At 46.8% G+C, this 23,371-nt stretch overlaps 1 protein-coding gene and 1 long non-coding RNA gene across 4 annotated transcripts in view; both read left to right on the forward strand.

Annotated features, from left to right (window-relative positions):
• Nucleotides 1-23,371, forward strand: part of LOC115258143 (solute carrier organic anion transporter family member 74D) — a 111,750-nt gene that overhangs the window by 77,472 nt on the left and 10,907 nt on the right. For all 3 annotated transcript variants that reach the window (XM_062851424.1, XM_062851425.1, XM_062851426.1), the window contains exons 3-7: nt 6,431-6,922; nt 6,981-7,164; nt 7,227-7,378; nt 16,871-17,987; nt 18,046-18,251. In XM_062851424.1, the coding sequence (XP_062707408.1) occupies nt 6,431-6,922; nt 6,981-7,164; nt 7,227-7,378; nt 16,871-17,987; nt 18,046-18,251 (2,151 nt within the window). The remainder of the gene's footprint in view (nt 1-6,430; nt 6,923-6,980; nt 7,165-7,226; nt 7,379-16,870; nt 17,988-18,045; nt 18,252-23,371) is intronic.
• Nucleotides 168-1,184, forward strand: LOC134287068 (uncharacterized). The gene is made up of 3 exons (XR_009996992.1): nt 168-824; nt 896-965; nt 1,022-1,184. It is a non-coding gene; the product is annotated as an uncharacterized LOC134287068 (long non-coding RNA).

Raw genomic sequence — 23,371 nt, forward strand, 5'->3', positions numbered from 1 at the left:
ACAACACGTGACATCATCACCACCCAGCTCAAACTGAACGATTACCCCACCACGATGATCATCGATCGATCGAGAGAACGACAGGTTAACCCTACCAACGAAGACGTCACAGACAGCGAGGAAACGATCTACCGTTCTATAGTACAGGTTGGGCAGTTATCGGGAAACATTGAGAAAATCCTGAAGAAAGACTACCCAAATGTGACCATTAGCTCAAAAAATGCCAAAACCGTCGGTAACATGCTGCCTCCGGTGAAAGACGTCGAGGATAAAAACAGTAGATCGAACGTGATTTATAATATCCCATGCGCAGACTGTCCTGCGTGTTACGTAGGCATGACGACGAACAAGCTGCAAACGAGGATCTCTAGTCACCGCTCCTGTTCCAACCGGCTACAAAGCTTGTGGGACCAGGGCAAGACGACGGAGGACGTGGAGGTTGCACAGCTGCGAGAACGGACGGCGCTGCTAGACCATTCGGCAGCCAACCATCATGTCTTCGCATTCGATCGTACACGAATAGTGGATTCTAGTTTTAAGCAACAGAACCTACACATACTCGAAACATGCCATATTGTAAACACACACAACACGGTCAACAAGCGCACAGATACAGACAACCTCAGCAATACGTATGCCGGCGTACTGCACACACTGAGAAACAATACACGAAGCGAGGCTGTCCGACAGACAGACGAATCGTTACAACAAGAATCAATACAGTCAGAGTAAAAGTGGCGCCAAACAGGCAACTGCATCGTAGTTCTGCGACCCGGATCGTTTTCGGAATTCCCCTCTACCGAACCACCGCCGCAGGCGGCAGAGTAAGTAAACCGAACGATAAACAGTTCGCCAACGCAGCATGTTCGCCTGATACTCACGATTCTTGTTGCAGCGATACGTTCGTCTGGGACAAATTTGGCCTATGCTGTGGGCCTATGTTACGAGAGAACGGAGCATAGTTAGTGAGTAACATACACATAAAATCATAAACACAACATAAGAAAATCATTGTCCACAGAATCCTTGAGAAAGGCACAATATAGTGACCGAAACGTCGGATGAAGACTTAACAATCCGTTTTTGAGTTTTTCTTCCAAGACTGAAAGCCATAACCTCAAAACATAAGATCAACAGTCGATTCCTTAAGAAAGTATAATATCAATATTATCAGCGAAACCAAGCAACTGAACGGACTTCGTAAGAATCGTTCCACTCGTGTTTATCCTTGTCCTCCTTATTACACCCTCTAAAGCAATGTTAAACAGCAAGCACGAAAGACCATCACCTTGCCGTAACCCTCTGCGAGATTCGAAGGGACTCGAGAGTGTCCCTGATACTCGAACTACGCACATCACTCGATCCATCGTCGCCTTGATCAGTATCAGTTTATCAGTTTATCCGGGAATCCGTAGGGGATTCTGGGGTAATACGCACCACTTAAGGAAGATGCGTCCAAATGCATATAAAAAGGCAATAATTTATTGGTTTAATGCATGCATTCATTGCATATACTTTCATTCTAAGAGAAACCAAACAAAATTTCAGCCTTAATACAGTTCAGCTCTTGAAAATAACGTTTTTTGTAAAGACTAACATTACGGCTTCGTATGTTTATGCGGGGCAGTATGCACCCTTGCTCGGGGTAAAATGCACTACAACAATGGGGCAGGATGCACTCAAACAAAGGGGCAAGACGCACCACAACATTGAGGCAAGATGCACCGTCGAGTTTAGAAATCTTTTTACTTCTTAGACAAAATGCATGTTTTATAAGGTTTTAAGACAAACAATAGCTCAATTTTGTTTGCGATTATTTACAAAGCACTCATAGATATTATTACAGTTTGTTTTCTATAGGTGCGTTTTGCCCCAACCAATGGAGTGCATATTGCCCCAATCGATAGCAAAAAATAAAATAGTTTAAAACATATAATTTACGTAAATTACTGTTTAAGTTATTTTTCCTATGCTTAGCATTGCCCTCAATGAACTGAATAAACACAACAGCATTAGATGTTTGGTCGGTTTTCACCATTAAATCATTCGACAAACGATCGGGAAAATTACATCAGAATCGTGCTTTTCAATTTTATTCATTTTTCTCACTAATTACGTAACGCAGATATGTAAAATTTTCCAGATGCTCATTTATTAAGACGTTCTATTAGACTGATAAGGTTTCAAAGCTCTAAAACCGATAATCCCTGAAAAACAAAGGGGGTGCGTTTTGCCTCGACAGTGCGTATTACCCCAGATGCCCCTAATCGTGCATAGTCTGCATCTGGTGGCGGGTCTCAATCGATTGTGTCATACACCGATTTAAAATCGATGAACAAGTGATATGTGGGTTAGCGTGGGACACAAAAATACATTTTACTCCTGTACACTTTTTGAGTTCCATTTTGGCCCCATATTAACTGTGCACAATTTCAGCTCGATCAGAGAAACTATATTTTAGCGCCAGCCGTTTTAAGTTTTCATACGAATTACTATGGGGAAAATCACTTTTTCAAAGAAAAATCGCCACTTGTTGCCTCTTAACCCCTAAAAATATATCGATGAATGATTTCTGTTGGAAATTTTACGAGGAACAAACCCTTTGAAGACCTTAAAGCGATCTAAGGTATGTGGAAAAAGTTATTGACTGAAAACCGAATGGCATGCCAACGCTGTTTCACATGTAAGGAATAACAATAAATAATAAAATCTCGTCATTTTATCGATCGGGTGAGACTTAATAACTTTTTCCACGAACGTGGCATCGGTTTGCGGTCTTTGGAGGTCTGATTTCTCGTGAAGTTATCTACAGAAATCATTCAACGACTTATTTTTAGGGATCAATGGGTGACCTCAAGCGATTTTTCTTTGAAGAAGTAAATTTTCCCCATAGTAAATCGTATGAAAAACTAAGAATGGCGGGCGCTAAAATATAGTTTCTTAGATCGATCTAAAACTTTGCACAAATGATATGGGACCAAATTGGAACTCAAAAAGTATACAGGAGTTGGAGTTTTTACATTTTTTATATTTTCCCATATAAACCGTGTACCAGGCTTATGTGGGTACGTTGTATTCGTGGCATTTTTGCGTGGCGGATGGAAAATATCTGGTCCGTTGTAGCGCATTCACCCATAAATCCAGCCTGATATTGCCCCACGAACTCTCTTGCAATCGGTGATAAACGGCGGCATAAAATTTGAGAGAGTATCTTGTAGACAGCGCTCAGTAGTGTGATCGCGCGACAGTGCCCGTAATCAAACTTGTCGCCTTTTTTGTACATGGGACACACGATACCTTCCATCCATTCCGCTGGAAATACTTCCTCCTCCCAAATCTTGGTAATGACCCAATATAGTGCTCTCACCAACCGGACAACCTCCTCCTCAATCTCTTGGAGGTTAGGGGCTGGAAATCAATAATCCATGTGTCTTGATTTTTCAAACGCTATATTATTGCATATTATGTGTATTATATATAATAAATATGATTAATGGAATTACAAATGTTTGATCCATTGTTAACCTTCACATACCCGACCCCCGACAACTCATTTTGAAAATGTTGGCATTTCGTCAATATTCATCCGATTTTTTGGAAGTCACCCTTAATCGATCATAAATTGGAGCTAGTTTATTACACCCAAGTGGTCATGTAATATCCGGAACCATTCCGAAGATATTCCGGATTGTACTGGGGTCAGGGGTGGGGGAAGTGTCTGTTTTGCCAAATGGCTAAAAGTGATAATTTCGTGTGTTATTGTGTTTGAGAGGCCCCGCGGAACCTGTTTCAAGTATTCCGGAGCGGCCGCATCAGTTACAACATACAGGGGATAGACAAAATGATCGGGACAGGCAAAATTTTCACTTTTCAAAAAATGTTTAATTAGCTGTAACTTTTCGAAAAGTGCATCAAATATTCTCAAATTTTTACTGTAATTTCTTCAACTAGTTGTGTATCAGTGGACAAAATTTGGAAAAGATCGGACAATTCTTCACGAAGTTATAAAGATTTTTGAAAATGGTAAAATTATCCGATAACCAACTTTGAGCTGTTATATCTCCGGATTCAATTAACCGAATGTAATGAAATTTTGACCATTAATGACTTATATAATGAGCTATGAAAAACCATTGACTTAACTTAATATTCTTAACACGGAAGAAAATTATAACGATTAGATTATTTTTCTAATAAAACACCAAATTATCCAAAACATCAACATCGTTTCAAAATTCAAGATGCAAATTATAGTTCATTTAGTTTCCCTCTAATTGACTTATTTATAAATGCGTTTTGAAGGAAAGTAACAACATAGCCGCCAATAAATTGAAAAAGTAATGGGATGCATAATAAAAATAGACCAATTTAGTAAAAAATCGTGAAAAAAATTAAATCACTATAACTTTTTCGCTTGTTAAAAATTTCAAGTTTAGTCAAATGTTTTCAGAGTTCATTATATAAGTCATGAATGGTCAAAATTTCATTGCAATCGGTTCATTGAATCCGGAGGTATAACAGCTCAAAGTTGGCCATCGGATAATTTCATCTTTTTCTAAAATCTTTATAACTTCGTGAAGAATTGTCCGATCTTTTCCAAATTTTGTCCACTGATACACAACTAGTTGAAGAACGTACAGTAAAAATTTGAGAATGTTCGATGCACTTTTCGAAAAGTTACAGCTAGTTGAACATTTTTTGTAAAGTGAAAATTTTGCCTGTCCCGATCATTTTGTCTATCCCCTGTACTTCAGTCAACTTTTCCTGCTCCATTCTCTTGAAGTCATGAAGTCATGATACGTCGCACGGCATGTTTTGATTGCAAACCTGATATGTCCCCGATGCCACTCCCGTAGAACTTATGCTAGATGTTCCGGGGTGGCCATATTAGTTGATACAGACTTCAGGGTATCGTTTCTAAATCAGTCATTCGAAATCATGAAGTTTGATATGTCACACGACATGTTTTGGATGAAAACCAGAAGTGTCCCCAATGAGGCCCCCGCGGAACCTGTCACGGTGATCCGGATGGGTCAACTTATTCAAATCTGGTTATCGCAGTTGTGTTTTATTGTTCGCAATGAAAATTCCGCTGAAAATCGATGGTTCAAACAAAATAACACACAAAATAATCATTTTTAGCCATTTCGGCACCCTCCCTGACCCCAGTACATTCCGGAATATCTCCGGAATGGTTCCGGATATTACATGGCCACTTGGGTGTAATAAACTTGCACCAATTTATGATCGAGTGAGGGCGACTTCAAAAAAAAAATGAATGTAATTTGACGAAATGCCAGCATTTTTAAAATGAGATGTTTGGGGTCGGGTACGTGAAGGTTAAAATCAAAATTGTAAAACATAGCATTATTCCTAATACCGTGTATGTGACCCGCATACATTGGTGGTCTTTTGAATCATCACTATATCAATCATACTAAGTTCATACTTAAAAGAACATGTGCGTCAAACGTTGCCTAGAGGTTTGTGCAATTGATTCATAAAGTAAAAAGTATCACTAATATTTTCAGTTTGCAAGTTTTAGCCGAAATACGGTATTTGGAACACAAAAGTAACCATGCCCTAATACCGTGTATTGGTACTTTGCACTCACATTCTGAATATATTTTTAATAATTAATTGTTCTTGTAAATATGTGCCAAATTTATCACGCCTAACTTGAGAAGGTTTAATATGCTAATAATTGAACTAGTTATTCAGTTAAAAAAATAATACACTTAGTAAAATGTTTGAATTTTTTGTCAAATACACGGTATTAGGAGGCACACGGTATTAGGGCATGGCACGGTATGTCCCAAACAGATGAAAAAACAATATGAGCTTAGAAAAATTTCGCATTTTTATGGGTCACTAGCTCACCTGGCAAACGTCGCACTGCCTTCCTACTATGATTTTTGACATATACCTTCATAGGGAAGTCCCCGCAAAGCATTTGCATAGAAGCCCCTTTTTATAGAGAGGAGAGGTGTCAGACCATGCTAAGAGCCTCGGCCCAAAAAAGCCCCACCCGCATACAATTTTTTGATGTCGATCGGTCCAGTAGTTTTCAAGTCTATAACAGACAGAAATTATATGTATAGAAGATACTGTGTACCTACTTTATTGTAAAGGAGATATCTATGGTAAGGAAAAAACCTCTACATATACCGAAACCAACTAGTAAAGCAAGATCCGTCAACAAGATCATTCTATTGAAAAAATATGTGGTATCATCGTTTTGAAATTGTTGCCAACTCACTCATGGTGGAAATAATAATAAAAGATTAATGGTTCCAGTGATATTCATATCAGAGGAATCAGTTATCGCGTCATGATGATTGATATTTTTTATTGCTCCAATGATTATACCGCGTTTCTTCAACCAATACTAACAAGAGTATTACTCATACCATACGTTCTTCATTCCCAGGAATCATCCTCAGTGGAAATGAAATATCACAAATTCTGCTGTCACTAATCCTCTCATATGTGGGAGGTCACAGAAATCGACCCCGGTGGATAGCGTGGGGTGTGGTCTTCTGCGCCATGTCCTGCTTCATCCTAGCGATGCCACATTTCATCTACGGAGCTGGAGATGCGGCACTACAGCTCACAAAGGAGTACATCAACGATCAGGAGACGGAAGCGCTGCTCAACAGCCACAACCTGACGAGGATCGTCAAAAGCACCAATCGGTTGTGCTTGGACACGTTCAGTCCGAAAGAGTGCCACGATATCATCTCAGTCGTTCCACTGGTATTAATATTCATGTCTCAGTTTGTGCTGGGCATTGGAAACACCCTCTACTACTCATTAGGTCAAACCTATCTGGATGACAACACTAAGAAAACCAACACACCACTCATGCTGGCGTATGCCTCATCGCTGCGAACTTTTGGGCCCGTTGTAGGATTCGCCCTCGGTAGGGCACTCAGAAAAATGTGTTTTTGCAGGCTGATCATGATCACTTTCCATTGCAGGATATTTTGCCCTTAAGATTTATATTGACCCGACGAAAACCCCGGTTATTGACAGTTCCGATCCACGATGGTTGGGAGCCTGGTGGCTGGGGTGGATCATACTGGGAATTGCCATGCTGTTTTTTGCAGCTCTTATTGGTCTGTTTCCTAAAGAATTGCCAAAAAAGCAGGATGCTTCTGTCAGGTATGATTTCTACTTTATTGTACATACGAATGGTTTTGTTAATATTGTTTCAAATGTTTTAGGCCCAAGTCAACAATGCCAGTGATACTGATGAACGATGCCGAAGCGTTCGGCAAGGAAAAGAATCCTTTGAGTAAAACCAAGGAACAAAATGGATTAACAGTGCAGAGTAAGGACGATGTAGGTCCGATAGTGGAGTTCCCACAGTTGAAAGGTAAGTTTTTCTCAACACAACACGTTATGAAATGGTTCGCCTGAATCATAAGTGTACTTTAGAAATTCTTGGATAACCTTGCCTTGATACTTTGTTAACTTGGATTAGCTTAGTCTAACTTGTACATTTCAATGGTTGCAAAGAGGAATTTTAGCGGATCCTATTTTTAAGAATAACGGTGGTATGTTAGCAGTGCGCGAAGTCCCAGCGTGGGGAACCCCGTTTCCTCCCCGGCCAACGCGTCGGGAGAGGTCTTGGAGGGAGCGTGTTTCAAGTGAACATTCAATTAAAACAGAGATGGGCTTTCTGCAGAGGAGGTTGTCTCCATCATTCACACCTCGAAGTCGAACATCAGTAAGGACCTCAAGCAGGCCTTGTTGAGACTTTGTAAATCAACTATGGCGTCCAAGCAGTTCCATGGTAAACTCATGGCAACTGCGGCAGCGGAAGAACCCGTGAAGCTGAAGGTTTCCAAGCCTACCCAGACGAAGGCCTTCGTATTTGCAGGTCACCCGAAGGGTACGTTGAATGCGATTGCTTACGACAAACAATCGCAGAAGCGTGCGAGTCAGCGGTCTGGCGAGGAGCTGATAGGTGGCGCTTGCAATGCCAGGACATTGTTAACTCCGAGAGTGAAAGGCAATATGCCGGCAAGTAATATCCCGGGCAGGCGTCTCTGAAAGCTGGGAAAGGTGTGCCTTATTATTATTATTATCTTTATTATCGAGATTTTCAGCCAGGGGCTGGTTCATCTCCGAAGGTGTGCCTTTTTTTCTAAGCCATAGGGGGAAAAATCTGCTCAACAGACACCCTAGCAGGAAGGTTAGGGTAGTGTGAGGTTAAGGCCGTTTTCTAAAACAATAGTAAAAGCCAGGACTACTCTCTCCTCGACCCACTAATACACATTCCTATGGTCGCCAAACCCTTCGTCTCTCCGGAACCACCAAGAAGGCATTGCTTTAAAGAGGGATAGTGCACATCGTACCCTCAAGGTTAGCTGCGTAGCCTGCAGCAACGAACATCGATGACTCGCTTTGGAGAGTCCATCACGGTAGCATGCTGGGGCTTAGCCAGTTTCCCGAGTGGTCCTCACCACTCCCTTTATCCTCGGAAGGCGGGCAGGGTCAACCCCGCCCGCGCTCAACTGCTTAGCAGACATCAAGAACTGATGCCCACGTGCAACCCGATCTGACCTGCCCGCAAAGGAAGGTTACCCTTCAGGCCCTATCAGACGCACCCGAAGGTTGCTGACAGCATGGTCTCCACTTGCCCCGACCCTTGCCGGGGACCCCTTTCCAACCGCGGGCTCGGATCCAACCCAGTAGACCGACGCCACGACAGCACCGCTACCGGGACTTCCTCTCCGCGGCCACTTAATCGCTGTAAGGGTCGATCTCGACCGCAGGGCACCGGTATGACCTACGAAGCCGACTCCGAACCCCTGGACCACCTCTTGTACTGCATCTGAACTAGCCATTCTCCGAGTCCACGCGCCGCCTCCTCTGTAGCTCACAGACGATATGGGTGATAGCCGTTGGAACGGCGTTCCAGCCAAACTCATCCCTACACATCCTCTGGACCAAATTGTCCGGAGTTGTGTCCTCCCCGCATATGGCAAGCATGCATTGTGCGAAAACGCGGGCACACGAACAAAACGTGTTCCGCCGTTTCCTCTAAACCATTGCACACTGGGAATTCGGGAGAATCCGCACGCCCGAAACGGTGTAGATACTGTCGGAAGCAACCATGACCTGAAAGGACCTGTGTCAGGTGGAATGTAACTTTCCCATGGCGCCTAATAATCCAACTATCTACCCTCGGTATCAACCTATGGGTCCACCTTCCTTTGGTGGAACTGTCCCACGCACGATGCCATTTGACCATAGAGGCCATACTGACAGTCCTGCGTATGCCTCTTGTGCCGCGCATTACGAAGCATTCCATATCCTCACTGATAAGTTTGCCGATAGGTACCATACCAGTAATGATGCAGAGAGCGTCGTGTGACACGGTACGGTACGCGCTCGCAACCCTCAGGCACATAAGCCAGTAAGTACTTTCCAGCTTCCGTCGGTAGCATTCAGTACTTAGCGCGGTGCCCCACGCCGGGTCGCCATACCTAATTATGGACGTAACAACACTAGCCAGAAGCTTGTGCTTACTGGCGTACACCGCAGAGCTATTGGACATCATCCGGGACAGTGCCGCAATAGCTGTGGAGGCTCTTTTACAGGCATAATTGACGTGGCTACTGAAGGTAAGCTTATCGTCGATCATCACGCCCAAGTGTTCGACGGAGCGCTTTGACAGAATAGTGCACTCACCTACACTGATCTCCGCCTGCTGCTCCGACTTCCGGTTGTTAACAACTGTCACCTCAGTCTTGTGGTGAGCCAGCTCCAGTTTCCTGGACCGCACCCACGCCTCCACAAACTTGATCGAGTGGTCGGTAGTCAACTTCACCTCCTCGATCGTTTCACCGTAGACTTCGAGCGTAATGTCGTCGGCAAATCCGACAATCACCACTCCCACTGGATACTCTAACCTCAACACCTCGTCGTACATGACATTCCATAACACCGGACCCAGGATGGAACCTTGCGGGACTCCTGAGGTTATGTGAAAGCACTTCCGACCCACCTCCGTGTCGTAGACTAGTACACGATTCTGAAAGTAACTTCCGAGAATCTTGTACAGGTACTCCGGTATCCCCAGACGCAAGAGCGCATCGGCAATAGCAGACCAGCTGGCGCTATTAAACGCATTCCTTACATCCAGAGTCACTACCACGCAAAAGCGAATTCCCCTCCTCTTAGGCTCGAGTGCTTTCTCGGCGGTTTTTGTAACCGACAAGATAGCGTCTACGGTGGACCTCCCCTTCCGGAAGCCGTACTGGTTACTCGAAAGACCATTTTCGCCCTCGGTGAACCGCAACATTCTATTGAGGATGATCTTTTCGAGCACCTTCCCCGCCGTGTCAATCAAGCATATTGGTCTATATGCCGACGGGTCTCCGGGTGGTTTCCCCGCCTTTGGCAATAGTACCAGGCTCTGCCTCTTCCAAGCTTCTGGGAAAACTCCCTCGTCCAGGCATTTCTGCATAGCAGACCTGAACATCTCGGGAGCCTCTGCAATAGATACTTTTAAGGCCAGGTTCGGAACTCCGTCCGGACCTGGGGCCTTACCTACACTAAGGGACTTAGCTATCCCCGCAAGGGAAGATTCAAATATTACGTCCATCATTTTTTGGGATTTCTAGACCCCCCCTCCCCCCTCTGTCACGCTATTTTCCTATACCTAATACACGTCCTGTCACACTTTTCTAGTGCCCCCCCCCCCCCTCCCCCAAATGTTGGACGTAATTTTTGAACGTTCCCCAAGTTCCACATCGGTGACCCTCTCCTCATCGCCAGCCCCAGTCCCCGGCTGTCCTACGAAAGGAAGCCAAGGAATAGGATCATGACGCGGAAAAAGTCCTCCAATGATCCCCTCCAACATCTCTGGAGATTGCTCAGTAGGAGCCATCACCCCTCTCGTCTTGGTCATAACGATCCTGTAAGCGTCACCCCACGGGTTCGTATTGGCACTCTGACAGAGACCCTCGAAGCAGGCCTTTTTGCTTGCTCTTATCTCGGTCTTGAGCGCGGCTTTTGCAGCGGCGAACACCACCCGCCGTTCGTTTCGCTCTTCCTCTGATCGTGCTCGCTGCATCCGCCGCCTAGCCCGTAGGCAGGCGCGGCGCAGGTCCGCAATCGCGTCGGTCCACCAGTAAGCCGGTGGCCTCCCATTTCTAGGGTGGACTCGCCTAGGCATGGTCGCATCACACGCACGTGAGAGCACCGCTACCAGCTCGTCGCCGTCTAAACCGATTAAGTTTCGCTCACGGCGGAGCGCTTCCCTAAATACTTCTTCGTCGAAGTATGATGTCTTCCACCTACGAGGGCTTGGCCTTGGCCTAGCCGCCTCTTCTTCTATCCGCTGTCTACTGTTGTTGTAGTCGATACTGTAGCGAACCGCCAGGTGGTCGCTGTGAGTGTACCCATCATCTACTCTCCAGTTCGAACTACTTGTTAGGCCAGGACTACAAAAGGTCACGTCAATAATTGACTCCGCTCCGTTTCGACTAAAGGTACTCTTGGTACCGACATTAGCCAAGTCGACATCTAAGATGGCCAGTGTTTCTAGCAGGATCTGACCCCGCTGGTTCGTGAAACGGCTTCCCCATTCCACGGCCCAGGCATTAAAGTCGCCCGCTATTACCACCGGCCTTCGCCCTGTTAGCACGGTCGTTAATCGGTCCAGCATTTGCGTGAACTGCTCGATCGGCCACCGCGGAGGCGCATAACAGCTGCAGAAGAAGACCCCGTTTACTTTGGCGACCACGAAGCCCTCATAGGTAGTAGACACCAACTCCTGAACGGGGTATTTACCCGTCGTCCATATCGCCGCCATTTTTCTGGTCCCATCCGCGACCCAGTTGCCGTTGCCGGCGGGTACTCGGTATGGGTCCGATATGATGGCGATATCCGTCTCCCACTCAGAAACTGCCTGACAAAGCAATTGCTGAGCCGCATCACAGTGGTTCAGGTTCAGCTGCGTTACCTGCACTGTGATTTGTTGTTCACTGCGGCTTTCTTGAAGGCCGGGCACCTTGGACCACCCATCCCAAGTAACAATTTAAATTCCTTTTAGATTTGTTTATTTTTATGGAAGCTTTATCATAGCATAAAGAATTCATGAAACATTTATGGTTGTTTTTATCAAGAGAAAATAATCTCCGTTCGTATGCGGTTTTTAAGTTTTCTTCAAGTTAATTTTGAAAACTCCGCATAAAACAACTTGATTCCCTAAGGCATTTGATCTTATTATGAGTTTTAAGATGTATTTGAAGTTATTTTTAACACATAACATCAACAAACTTTATTAAAAGTATATGCTTCGTTTATTCAAGTACAATTCATCTGAGTTATTCTCCTTTAAAAACTTCTTAAAGCTTTCAATTCTTGAGCTGGAGCCACTAGTCTGGAACAAGAACTAAGCGGAGTAATAAAATCTTATTAATTCAATTAATAAATTATGCAATAAATTGGCTTTTTTATGCAAATATAAACACTCAAACATTTTTGCTCACTGTTAATTTTGCCGTTTTGATGCTCAAAAGTAATCATATCGACGAAATATTCATTTTATAGCCAATCAAAAATGCGAGTAGCTTGCTGAGGTCGTCCAACCTTCAGCCAGTTACTCACACAGGCCACAGCAGCTTGAATCGAAACTAAAATGGGTACTTACTGTGACTCTTCTCGTGCGTATGCTAAATAGTGTAATATGTACTAGTAAGTTTTAGAAATGCACTTATTAACCCTTTGGAGCCGGAGGGGTCATATATGACCCCGACGATGAAACCGAGCATAACAAACGTGTTCGACACCAGCGAGGTTGCGTCGACAGCGGCGAAAAAAATCGGCTCCAAAAGGTTAAATAGACGAAATTATAATAGAATTGGCAGTTCCTGAAGCAAAATGTACAGAAACAACTTTCTAGCTCCAAAAAGGTAAACAAACAATTGTCGAAGGCTGTTACTCTTGAATAAAACGAATAAGTTTCATTTAAGACGAACAAATCTGCCTTAAGATCATCACTAGTAAAAACAATCTTCAATAAATGCTGTAGATTTCATGCAAGGTGACTTGGTTCCATCATTGTTTTGAGGTGGTTTGGATTAAAGGTAATAACAATTGATGGTGGCTGCATGAGTTTTGTTCGCCTGGAACGGCAGCCATGTTTAGAAAGAATTGAAAAAGTGGCGTAGCCTTTTGTTTTTACAGGAAATTTATGTCTTCGTATATTAATGAATGATATTATTTTTGAGGCGCTTCGTTATTTTCGTATGTTTTGGGTGGCATATCAACGACAAAGTGAGTATGGCACGGAAAATTTTGATTCCCTGTCATCAATGATCTGTCAGGCAATTTCGATGCATTAGCCATTTCAATTTGATGAAAATTAATTCGCAGTTCAATTAACATTTCATCCATGAAACAAAACTAGTTCGCATTTGCATAATGCTGAGGTAAACGATTTCATTTATCATGCACTATTAGCATTTTTGAGAAAGACAGCTAAAAGATCAACATGCTTCAAGCTATTCTTGTTAAAGTTTTATGAAGTTCTTATAACCAATCATCAGTGTTAGTACATAAATACAACTAGTTTCAAAGCAGTCTTCAAAACCAGTCTTGAAGATCTCCTGAAGAGTGGGCCAGATTAGTCTTATGGATAGTTTATTCCTATTTTATCTCGAATTTGCAGAACAAAGAGCTTTATAGCTAAGTTTTATTATTCAATCTTAGAAATTACTTCAGGATTGCCACAAAAGTATAATTGTTACTTGGGATCGGATGTCTATTGTTCGAGGATTTCCCGGTACAGATCATGCAGATGAGCGGACTCGTGCAGCTTTGGGCCTTATGACCTTCAGCGCCGCATCGCCTGCACAGTTTGCGCCTGTCGGGGCCTTTGCAGTCCCACGACTTGTGTCCTGGTTCCAGACACCTAAAGCAAACCTCTGGTGGCTCGTGGAATGTCAGGAAGGACATACGCACCAGCCCACCTTTATCCGCCCTACTTTGACGGACTTTTTAACGTCCGCCACAGGTAGCTGAACCAGAGCTATCTGTGTCCCTGCTGGCCCCTTCCGCAGCCTGACGGCTGTGGCGGCCACCTGAACATCACACTGTTGCCGCAGTGCCGTGACGAGCTCTCCCGCTTCGGTGATCTCGTCTAGGCCTTTGACCTTCAGAGTCGCCTCACGCGTAAGAGCCCTCACCTCCACTCCATCACCAAGGACCTCTTCTGCCAGCCTCTTGTAGGCGGCGCCCTTGTGATCCTTCTCGCGCTTAAGCTCCAAGATCATTTCGCCCGTACGAGTACGTCTGATACTGCGTACGTCGGCTCCAAGACCCTCAAGCTTGGCGTCGCACCTCATCGCCTTCAAGACGTCCGAGTATTTCGACTGTTCAGTCTTGATGACGAGCGCGTCACCTTTCTCGCGCTTGGCACGTACCCTCTTGCGCCTTGGCTTGGCGTCCTGCTCTTCTACCGGCGGATTCTTCCTCTTCTTCTTCTTCCGCTCTACCTTTGTCCAAGGAGGGTCCTCTCCTTGGATCGCCCTGCTCTGTGGCTGCTGAGGGCCCACCAATGATCGCAACCCCTTGTTCCCATCGTTCCGGGACGGGCCAGCCTTTTCAGGCCCACCCTTCCCAGCTTTCCGGGAACCCTGGCTGGGATCCGACTTTCCGGCATTATTACCGACTTTCGGGGTTATTATACGACTGGCCTTGCGGGCGCCGCCAGACAGCTCCTCATCTGACGGCTGCCTCGCCCGCTTCTGCGAATGCTTGTCACGTTTCTCACGAGCATTCGCTTCCACTCTCTTCGGACTACCTGCGAAGGAGAAGGCCTCCGTTTGGGTAAACTTCGGCACTTTCTCATTTGCAGGCTCTGCTGCTGCAACAGTCACACGGTCAGAAAATTCACACAAAACTGAGCTAAAGTGGGACAACTCAAAATTGAGTAAATTTTCTTTCCAGCGATAGCGCTGGCTCAAGCGTGAAAATCTCATCAGTTTAAGTCGTATAATATTCTTGCTGATGTGAAGAATATTATACGGCTTAAACTATTTGGATTTTTGCACTTGAGCCAGCGCTATCGCTGGAAATGCAATTTACTCATTTTTTGAGCTGTTCCAGTTTAGCTCAGTTTTGTGTGAATCTTACTCATTTTAGAGTAACATTTTCTTAGCGTGCAGCAACGCGAGTGCCGCGTGCTCCTGCTTGGCATCGTCGATCGACGCCCTAAGTCGAAGCAAGGCCGTTTTCAGGTCCTTGCTTATGTTCGACTTAGTGGACGCAAAGTCGATGATTTTGCCAAGCTGCTGCTCAGCCACCTCTATTGCGGACCGTCCTTTGGATACTCGGTTGACGGCCCTCAACAACCACGCTCCGTCCATAACCTCCACCGGCTGGCTTGCCGGGAAGTGGACTGGAGCACCCACGCTTGAGCTGCGTACGCAACTCCCAGCGCCTATCTCCTCACTTCTCCTTGTCGGAGATCTCATCAACCCGCTTCTTGCGAAGGGGTTGATCCCACCACTACTTCCACCTGAATTCTGCTTGCTTGATTTGTTTGATTTCATGATTAATCCCACGAGTCGCACGGGAAAGAATGTCCACCACGCCAGAGCCCTGCATTAACGCGGTAAGGGACAGCTTACTGTGGGGGGTGCCCAGGTACCCCACAGGCTCCGTTAAAGATCGAGCATCTTTTTCGCCCCCTCGATCACTCATTCCTCAGCACGGGTCGCTTGACACCTTGAATTGGGGTTAGTAGTCCTATTCTTAGCCGGGGACTACGTGGCTGACTCGCAAGCGGGGGGGTGCGTCAGGCCCCAGGACTTTCGTCCCTGCTGCCCTTCCACTCAGGCCTTAGTCTGATCGGTAAGGTAAGGTAAGGTGGTGGTGAAAAACCGCATATCTGAACAACAGGCTGAGGTCACCACAGGTGGATGGATACACGATCAACTCCAATCGCTCACTGAAGCAACTAGGGGTCATGATCAATGACAATGTGTACGAGGCGGACAAGTAGGATTCGGTATCTTCTACGGTTTCCCGAATCATGTTTGAACTACAGAATGAATGGTGGACTCACTAACCATGCCCAAGCCCGTAAGAAAACCATTTTACCACACCATTCTTAATGCACCACGTTGGAAACAGCTCGGTGACGTCAAGGTGACGTAGTATACGGTTTGGGTCAAAAAAAGGGCACAAAAAGGGTTAGGGCGGTAGCTGGGAGCCAAATGCGTTGTAGTGACGCGCATGGTCGCAACAAAATAGGGGCCTCAGGGTTCGAAAGTTGGCTACACAGGACATAGCGGTACCGTGCGTTTAATCTCAATCCTTCTACCAGACAGTTGGTCACGTGTAAGACCCTCTGGTATGCTGCCGTAGTGGATCTGAATTCGTATGTGGTGGTATGGTAGGGAGTCCCCGGTAAGGTCCGGGGTTAGGCAGGGTAGGTGGAGGTCGAAAGAAACTTTTTCTTCCGATCTGCTTATTTGCATCTCCGATTCCAGTTTAAGAAGGCGATACACCGAGAAAAGAATCTACTCAGTCACTGAGTTGGCTCTACTCAGAAATCGAAAAACATTTTGTACTCCTACTTAGTTTCAGCCAAAAGTGAGACAACATATTGCCAATGAGTTGTCCCATTTTTAACGAAAACTGAACAGGAATATAAAAGAATTCTCGATTTCTGAGTATGACCAACACCGTGACTGAGTAGAAATGTTTCTCGGTGTATGCATGTATTTTACTGGAAGCTACGCATATTTAGTTTCCAGTTAGCCATCATATTCAGTATAATATACGACTATGTTTTACCCGGATTATGCTTACACTAAAAATATTCAACTCGTATCCTTCGCAGATTTCCCGAAGGCGTTGATGCGGCTCCTCAAGAACAAACTGCTCATGTTCAACATAATCTCCGGAATATTCTACATTCTGGGATCCAGCGGATACATCACATTCCTGAGCAAGTACATCGAGGTCCAGTTCCACAAATCCACGGCCAACGCCACAGTCATCACCGGGCCCATCACACTATTCGGTATGGTTGCCGGCTTCCTAATCTCAGGCATTGTTATATCTAAGAAGAAGCCTTCGCCGAAGGTTCTCCTGTTTTGGAACGTTATAGTAGGGATTGGCTATATGCTAGGACAATTCTCGTACTTATTCTTGACGTGCCCGGACGGCACTATGCCGTTGGTGAAGGGACGTCTGAATCTGTCCACGGCGTGCAACAGTCAGTGCCACTGTGAGGGAATTCCGTACAGTCCCATTTGTCAGGAAGAAACCGGAATCACGTTCTTCTCGGCTTGTCACGCTGGATGTGACGCGTGGGATGCCAAGGGAAAATACTACGACCAATGTACCTGCCAGAATGAAAACTATTCACCAATTACGAAACCCTGGGAAATGCAGCCATCGTTTACCACGCGGACCATGTCCAGGGAAACAACTCTTCCAGATTTTGTTTCAACCACAGCTGCTTCGACGTCTACTTCCGGAGGCTCCAGCAGTTCAACGACAAACAGTATTTCAACATCAACGGTAGCGGAACCGGATGAATATGGAGGAAGCCCTCTGGGCAAATCGCTTCTTCTTCAGAACAATAGCTCGGAAATATACCAAACTTCCCAACAGCGCAACGAAACAGACCTAGATGATGTCTATCTGTACGATGACGAAGATGATTTCGCCTACGACGAGAAAGACTTCAACGCAACCACAAGCAGGGAAACCGAACCCGTAGAAGAATCGGAACCCAGAAACAGAACGCGTCGAGAGGTGGATGAGATGGAATTCACAAGCACGACGACGACGTCTTCCAGCACCACCGAGAGCCCCTTCACTGCTCGGTTAATTCCCGGTGCCTGCTTGAAGGGATGTGCGATGGGATTCTATCTGTTTTCCATCATTTCCAGTATTATCAACTGCTTCGGAGCTTCCGGTCGCATCGGTAATCTGCTGGTCAATTACAGGTAACTCAGCTTTTCTTTTACCTTTTTGCGTTGATTTTCAGCACTAATCCCATTTCAGATGCGTCGCCAAGGAGGACAAATCGTTCACGCAAGGGCTGATCCTGATGATGATCAGTTTGTTCGCGTTGATTCCGGGTCCGATCATTTACGGGCGGATTATCGACAGCACCTGCCTGGTGTGGACCGAGGAGTGCGGCAAACGGGGGAACTGTCAGCTGTACGATCAGCGGTTGTTCCGGTATTACATCAATATTACGGCCTTATGTGAGTATATCCATACAAAAAGCATAACATTATGAAAGACTTGCGTAGTTGTTATAGGGGAATTGTTTCGAGGGAATTCGAGGTGGGAGCCTAGGATTCTTTCCTAAGCGAACCATATCCACACATCAGTGTGGACTTACCACCTTTGGCACCAGAAGGTGACCGAGCACCGGCACATACGAACTGCTCAAGCGGAGGAAGCCTAGGCGTGGTGGGGGACCAGCAGTGGGCTCTGCTGGTCCTCTTCAGAAATTCCACACATCCGGAAGCAACTCTGTTCAAGCGATATGGCACCGCTTCCAAAGTGCCACAGCCCAGTTAGAAGTGCCTCGGGCACATCAGGAACGATGCCAGTAAGTTCCTGATTATGGTATACTGGTCATGCTTAGTAATTGGTAAAAGAGATGGTACACGCTAAGGTAACTATGCACAAGTGAGCTGATGGCGACGGCATTCTATCCTCTTAGTAAGGTCGGGTGACACTGACTTGAAACGGCGGATAGGCTAATGTCGACGCTGTCTTCCGCCCCATAGAACCGTGGCATGGCCTTAAAGTACGTTCCTGATCTGTGCCCAGCTTAGACAACTATCTGGGTGGAAGTAGGTTCAGATGAACACTCCTGATTAGCGCTGATCCGGCTCTGAGCTCAGTCCCCATAAGGGCCTGGGCCAACCCTCATGTATTGAAGAAGGAAGCAGCCAATAAAGGTACTTCCTACAAAGCACTAGCCCAAGAGGTACTTGGCGAAAAGGTGCAGGTAAGAGCCCTAACGGCGGAGGCAACTCTCCAGTGTAAAAACCTGGACGAGATTACCGACGCAGAGGAGCTCGCAGCCACACTCAAACAGCAGTGTGAGATAGATGTACCAAGTGCATCGATCCGCCTGCGTAAGGGTCCGGCTGGCACGCAGATTATCGCGTTCAAACTCCCCGTAGGGGATGCGAATAAGGCGATTTCAGTCGGGAAGATCAAGGTAGCTTGGTCAGTGTGCCCGCTCAGCGTATACGAGCCGCCAGTGGCGTGCTTCAAGTGCTTTGAGCAAGGGCATAAGTCCTGGGCATGCAAAGGCCCAGACCGGAGTAAGCTCTGCAGGAAGTGTGGAGTAGAAGGCCATATCGCCAGGGAGTGCAACTCTGCACCAAAATGCCTGATTTGCATGGCGAACAAGGGCCACACGACGGGCGGGCCTAAATGTCCAGGCACGCGTGGAGGTCGAAGTTCCAAACGATAATGCAGGTTACACAACTAAACCTGAACCACTGTGAAGCTGCACAACAGTTGCTATGGCAGTCAGTCTCGGAGTCAAGTACAGACATCGCACTACTATCGGACCCATACCGCATCCCTCCCGAAAACGGAAACTGGGTAGCGGATAAGGCCAAGCTAGCGGCGATCTGTACAACCGGTCGTTTTCCGGTCCAGGAAATAGTTTCCACGTCGCACGAGGGCTTCGCAATAGCGAAGATCAACGGGGTATACTACTGCAGTTGTTATGCCCCTCCCAGGTGGACGATAGACCAGTTCTCGTCTATGCTGGAATCGTTAACAAGCGCAATGGTGGGATTGAGTCCCGTGGTCATCGGTGGAGACTTCAACGCCTGGGCGATTGAGTGGGGTAGCCGCTTGACTAACGCGAGAGGTTGGGCCTTACTCGAAGCTATGGCTAGACTGACGTGGATGTCGCGAACGTAGGCGACAAAAAAACCTTCAGTAGGAATGGTGCGGAGTCCATCATTGATGTGACCTTCTGGAGCCCGGGTCTAAACCCTAGCTCGGACTGGAGGGTCGACGATGGATACACGCATAGTGACCATCTGGCGATTCGATACAGAGTGGAACACGGAGGAAGATGGCCACAGCCGAAGGTCATCGACCGTCATCGGGGATGGCTGACCTCGCGATTCGATAAGCCGGCATTTGTGGAGCGATTGTTTATGGAGAGTAACACCGACGATCTATCCAGCGATGATCTAGTCGGAACCCTAAGCCGTGCATGTGACGCCGCTATGCCAAGGCGATCCCTACCCAGAAATGGACGCAAACCGGTGTACTGGTGGTGTCCAGAAATCGCAGAACTCCGCGCATCCTGTTTAAGAGCTAGAAGGAGGATGCAAAGGGCTCGTACCGATGAGGATAGAATTGAACGAAGCGAGGCCTACAGGGCGGCTAAACTGGCACTGAATAAAGAGATTAAGACTCGTAAGCGGGCGTGCTTCGAAAATCTCTGCCAGGCAACCAACATGACTCCATGGGGTGATGCCTACAGAGTAGTCATGGCCAAAACGAAGGGCGCGTCAGCACCCCCAGAACGCTCCCACGAGATGCTGCAGAAGATCGTGGAAACGCTGTTCCCGCGCCACGATACAAGACCATGGGCCCCCGTTCCATATAGCCAAACCGGCCATAGCGAGGTAGCCCCGGTGACGAACGACGAACTCATTGCAATAGCGAAGTCGCCTAAGTTGAACAAGGATCCGGGTCCGGACGGTATCCCGACATTAGCCATCAAGACGGCCATCGAGGCTAAGCCTGACATGTTCAGAATGGCTATGCAGATGTGCCTAGACAGAGGCGAATTTCCGGAGAGGTGGAAAAGGCAAAGATTGGTTCTACTGCCCAAACCCGGGAAGCCACCTGGCGACCCGTCGGCATACAGACCTATCTGCCTGCTGGACACCGCCGGAAAACTGTTGGAACGGATCATTCTGTTGAGGCTGATGGTCTATACCGAGAAACCCGATGACTCTGGTCTCTCGGATAACCAGTTCGGCTTCCGGAAGGGTCGATCGACGGTGGACGCTATTAGGGCTGTAACCAAAACGGCCGAGATAGCGCTCCAAAAGAAGCGAACAGGAATCCGCTATTGCGCGGTCGTCACGCTGGACGTTAAGAATGCGTTCAACAGCGTCAGCTGGACCGCCATTGAGTGCGCAATACACCACCTAGGAGTCCCGGTTAGCCTATGCCGGATATTGGAGAGCTACTTCCAGAATAGAGTGCTAATCTATGACACCAAGGAAGAAGAGAGGAGCTACAAAATCACCGCAGGGGTACCGCAGGGGTCCATCTTGGGCCCGGTACTATGGAACGCGGCGTATGATTTCGTATTGAGGCTCAAACTTCCACCGGGCGTAAAGCTGGTCGGCTTCGCCGATGATATTACCCTCGTGGTATACGGCGAGTCGATAGAGGAAGTGGAACTGACAGCAACTCATGCAATTGGCATAGTGGAGGATTGGATGAGGTCGAGACATTTGGCACTCGCGCACCACAAAACGGAGGTGGTGGTGGTAAACAACCGCAAGTCTGAACAGCAGGCAGTGGTCACCACAGGTGGATGCACGATCAACTCTAAGCGCTCACTGAAGCAATTGGGGGTCATGATCGACGATAAGCTGAAATTCGGAAGCCACGTAGAATATGCCTGCAAAAGGGCAAGCATGGCGATAATGGCATTGTCAAAGATAATGTCAAACAGCTCGGCAATAGTCTCGAGTAAGCGTAAGCTGCTCGCGGCAGTAGCGGTCTTCATACTACGGTATGGCGCCGCTGCATGGTCGAAGGCGCTAGTGGTTAACCGAAACGTGAAGCGACTTGAGAGTACCCACAGGCTGATGCGCCTTAGGGTGGTGAGCGCATACCGCACGGTCTCAAAGGACGCGGTATGTGTGCTAGCGGGCATGATGCCCATAGCTTTAGTGGTGGCAGAGGATGAAGAGTGCTTCGAGCGACGCGGCATAAGAGGTGCGAGGCGTATCGCCAGAACCTCGTCTATGCTGAAGTGGCAGAGCGAATGAGATTCCTCCAGCAAGGGTAGATGGACACACAGGCTCATACCGAGCGTGTCAAAGTGGACGAGCAGGCCCCATGGCGAGGTGAATTTTCACTTGACTCAATTTCTGTCAGGCCATGGGTGCTTTAGGTGGTATCTGCACAGATTCGGACACGCAGGCTCCCCCGCATGTCCGGAGTGTGCAGACTGCGACGAGACCGCGGAGCATGTGCTCTTTGAATGTCCACGTTTCGTGGAGCAAAGGTCGAGTATGCAGGAGGTATGCGGTAGAGATATCACGCCTGACAACATTGTTGAAAGGATGTGTATGGGGGCGGACAAGTGGGACTCCATTACTTCCACGGTTTCTCGAATCGTACTTGAACTACAGAGTAAATGGCGAGCCGAACAACAGCTAGTTGAGTTGGCCCCCCTTCCCCATCCAGGAGCTTGAGTTCAACGGGTAGTCTAAGTACTAGCCAGGACCCGAGCCTCCAGGGGAGAGTGAACAACTTAAGGCGGTAGCTGGTGGAACGCTTACTATTAGAGTGTACTCATGTACGGTCCCCCCCTTCTCGAAGTCATCCCTAACGGGCGTACCGCGAAGGTAAGGAAGAGAGAGAATGAGTTTTTAGTGGGTCGATCCCCACATCACCCGAGGAACCACCTCTTGGGTATCTGTTGCAGATTTTCTCATTCTATAAAAAAAAAAAAAAAAAAAAAAAAAATAGGGGAATTGTGCAGGGGTAGTCGAGTGCTGATCTAAGGCAATTAACGTATTTCAACATGTTTTATTAATTTGGCATTACGTAATAACATAAATCATTAGACTTCTGCTGAGCTTGGACTTGGAAAACAAACAGACTACATCTAAATGACTAATATCGAAAATGTCGGAGATTCGGGTGTGGCAGTCGGGCAGCTTCTCTCCAGTCTCGAGAACTTCCTACACTCGCCAGCCCCACTTGATTGCGCTCCAAATTGTTTTGTGCCATCTGCTTTTCTAGTGAACACAATCTTTGCAGGGTCTCCTCCAAAATGTTGAGTTTTGTTTTAGACCGCAGCTAGACACAGCGAGTATCTTGTACAAAGGCGAAACTTTTTTGATCGCAGTTTCTTTTGTAGTCCGGAGTAGGCACGACTTCCACTGATAATGTGCCTTCGAATTTCACGATTCACATTGTTGTCAGCCGTCAGTAAGGATCCGAGATAGACGAATGCCTTCACCACCTCAAAGATATCCCCGTCTATCGTGACATTACTACCTAAACGGTTCCGGCCGTGTTCGGTTCTGCCTGCCAGCATGTAATTTGACTTCAAGGCATTCACCACCAGTCCTACCTTAAC

The sequence above is a fragment of the Aedes albopictus genome, chromosome 2 (assembly GCF_035046485.1).
Source record: "Aedes albopictus strain Foshan chromosome 2, AalbF5, whole genome shotgun sequence".
NCBI lineage: Eukaryota > Metazoa > Arthropoda > Insecta > Diptera > Culicidae > Aedes > Aedes albopictus.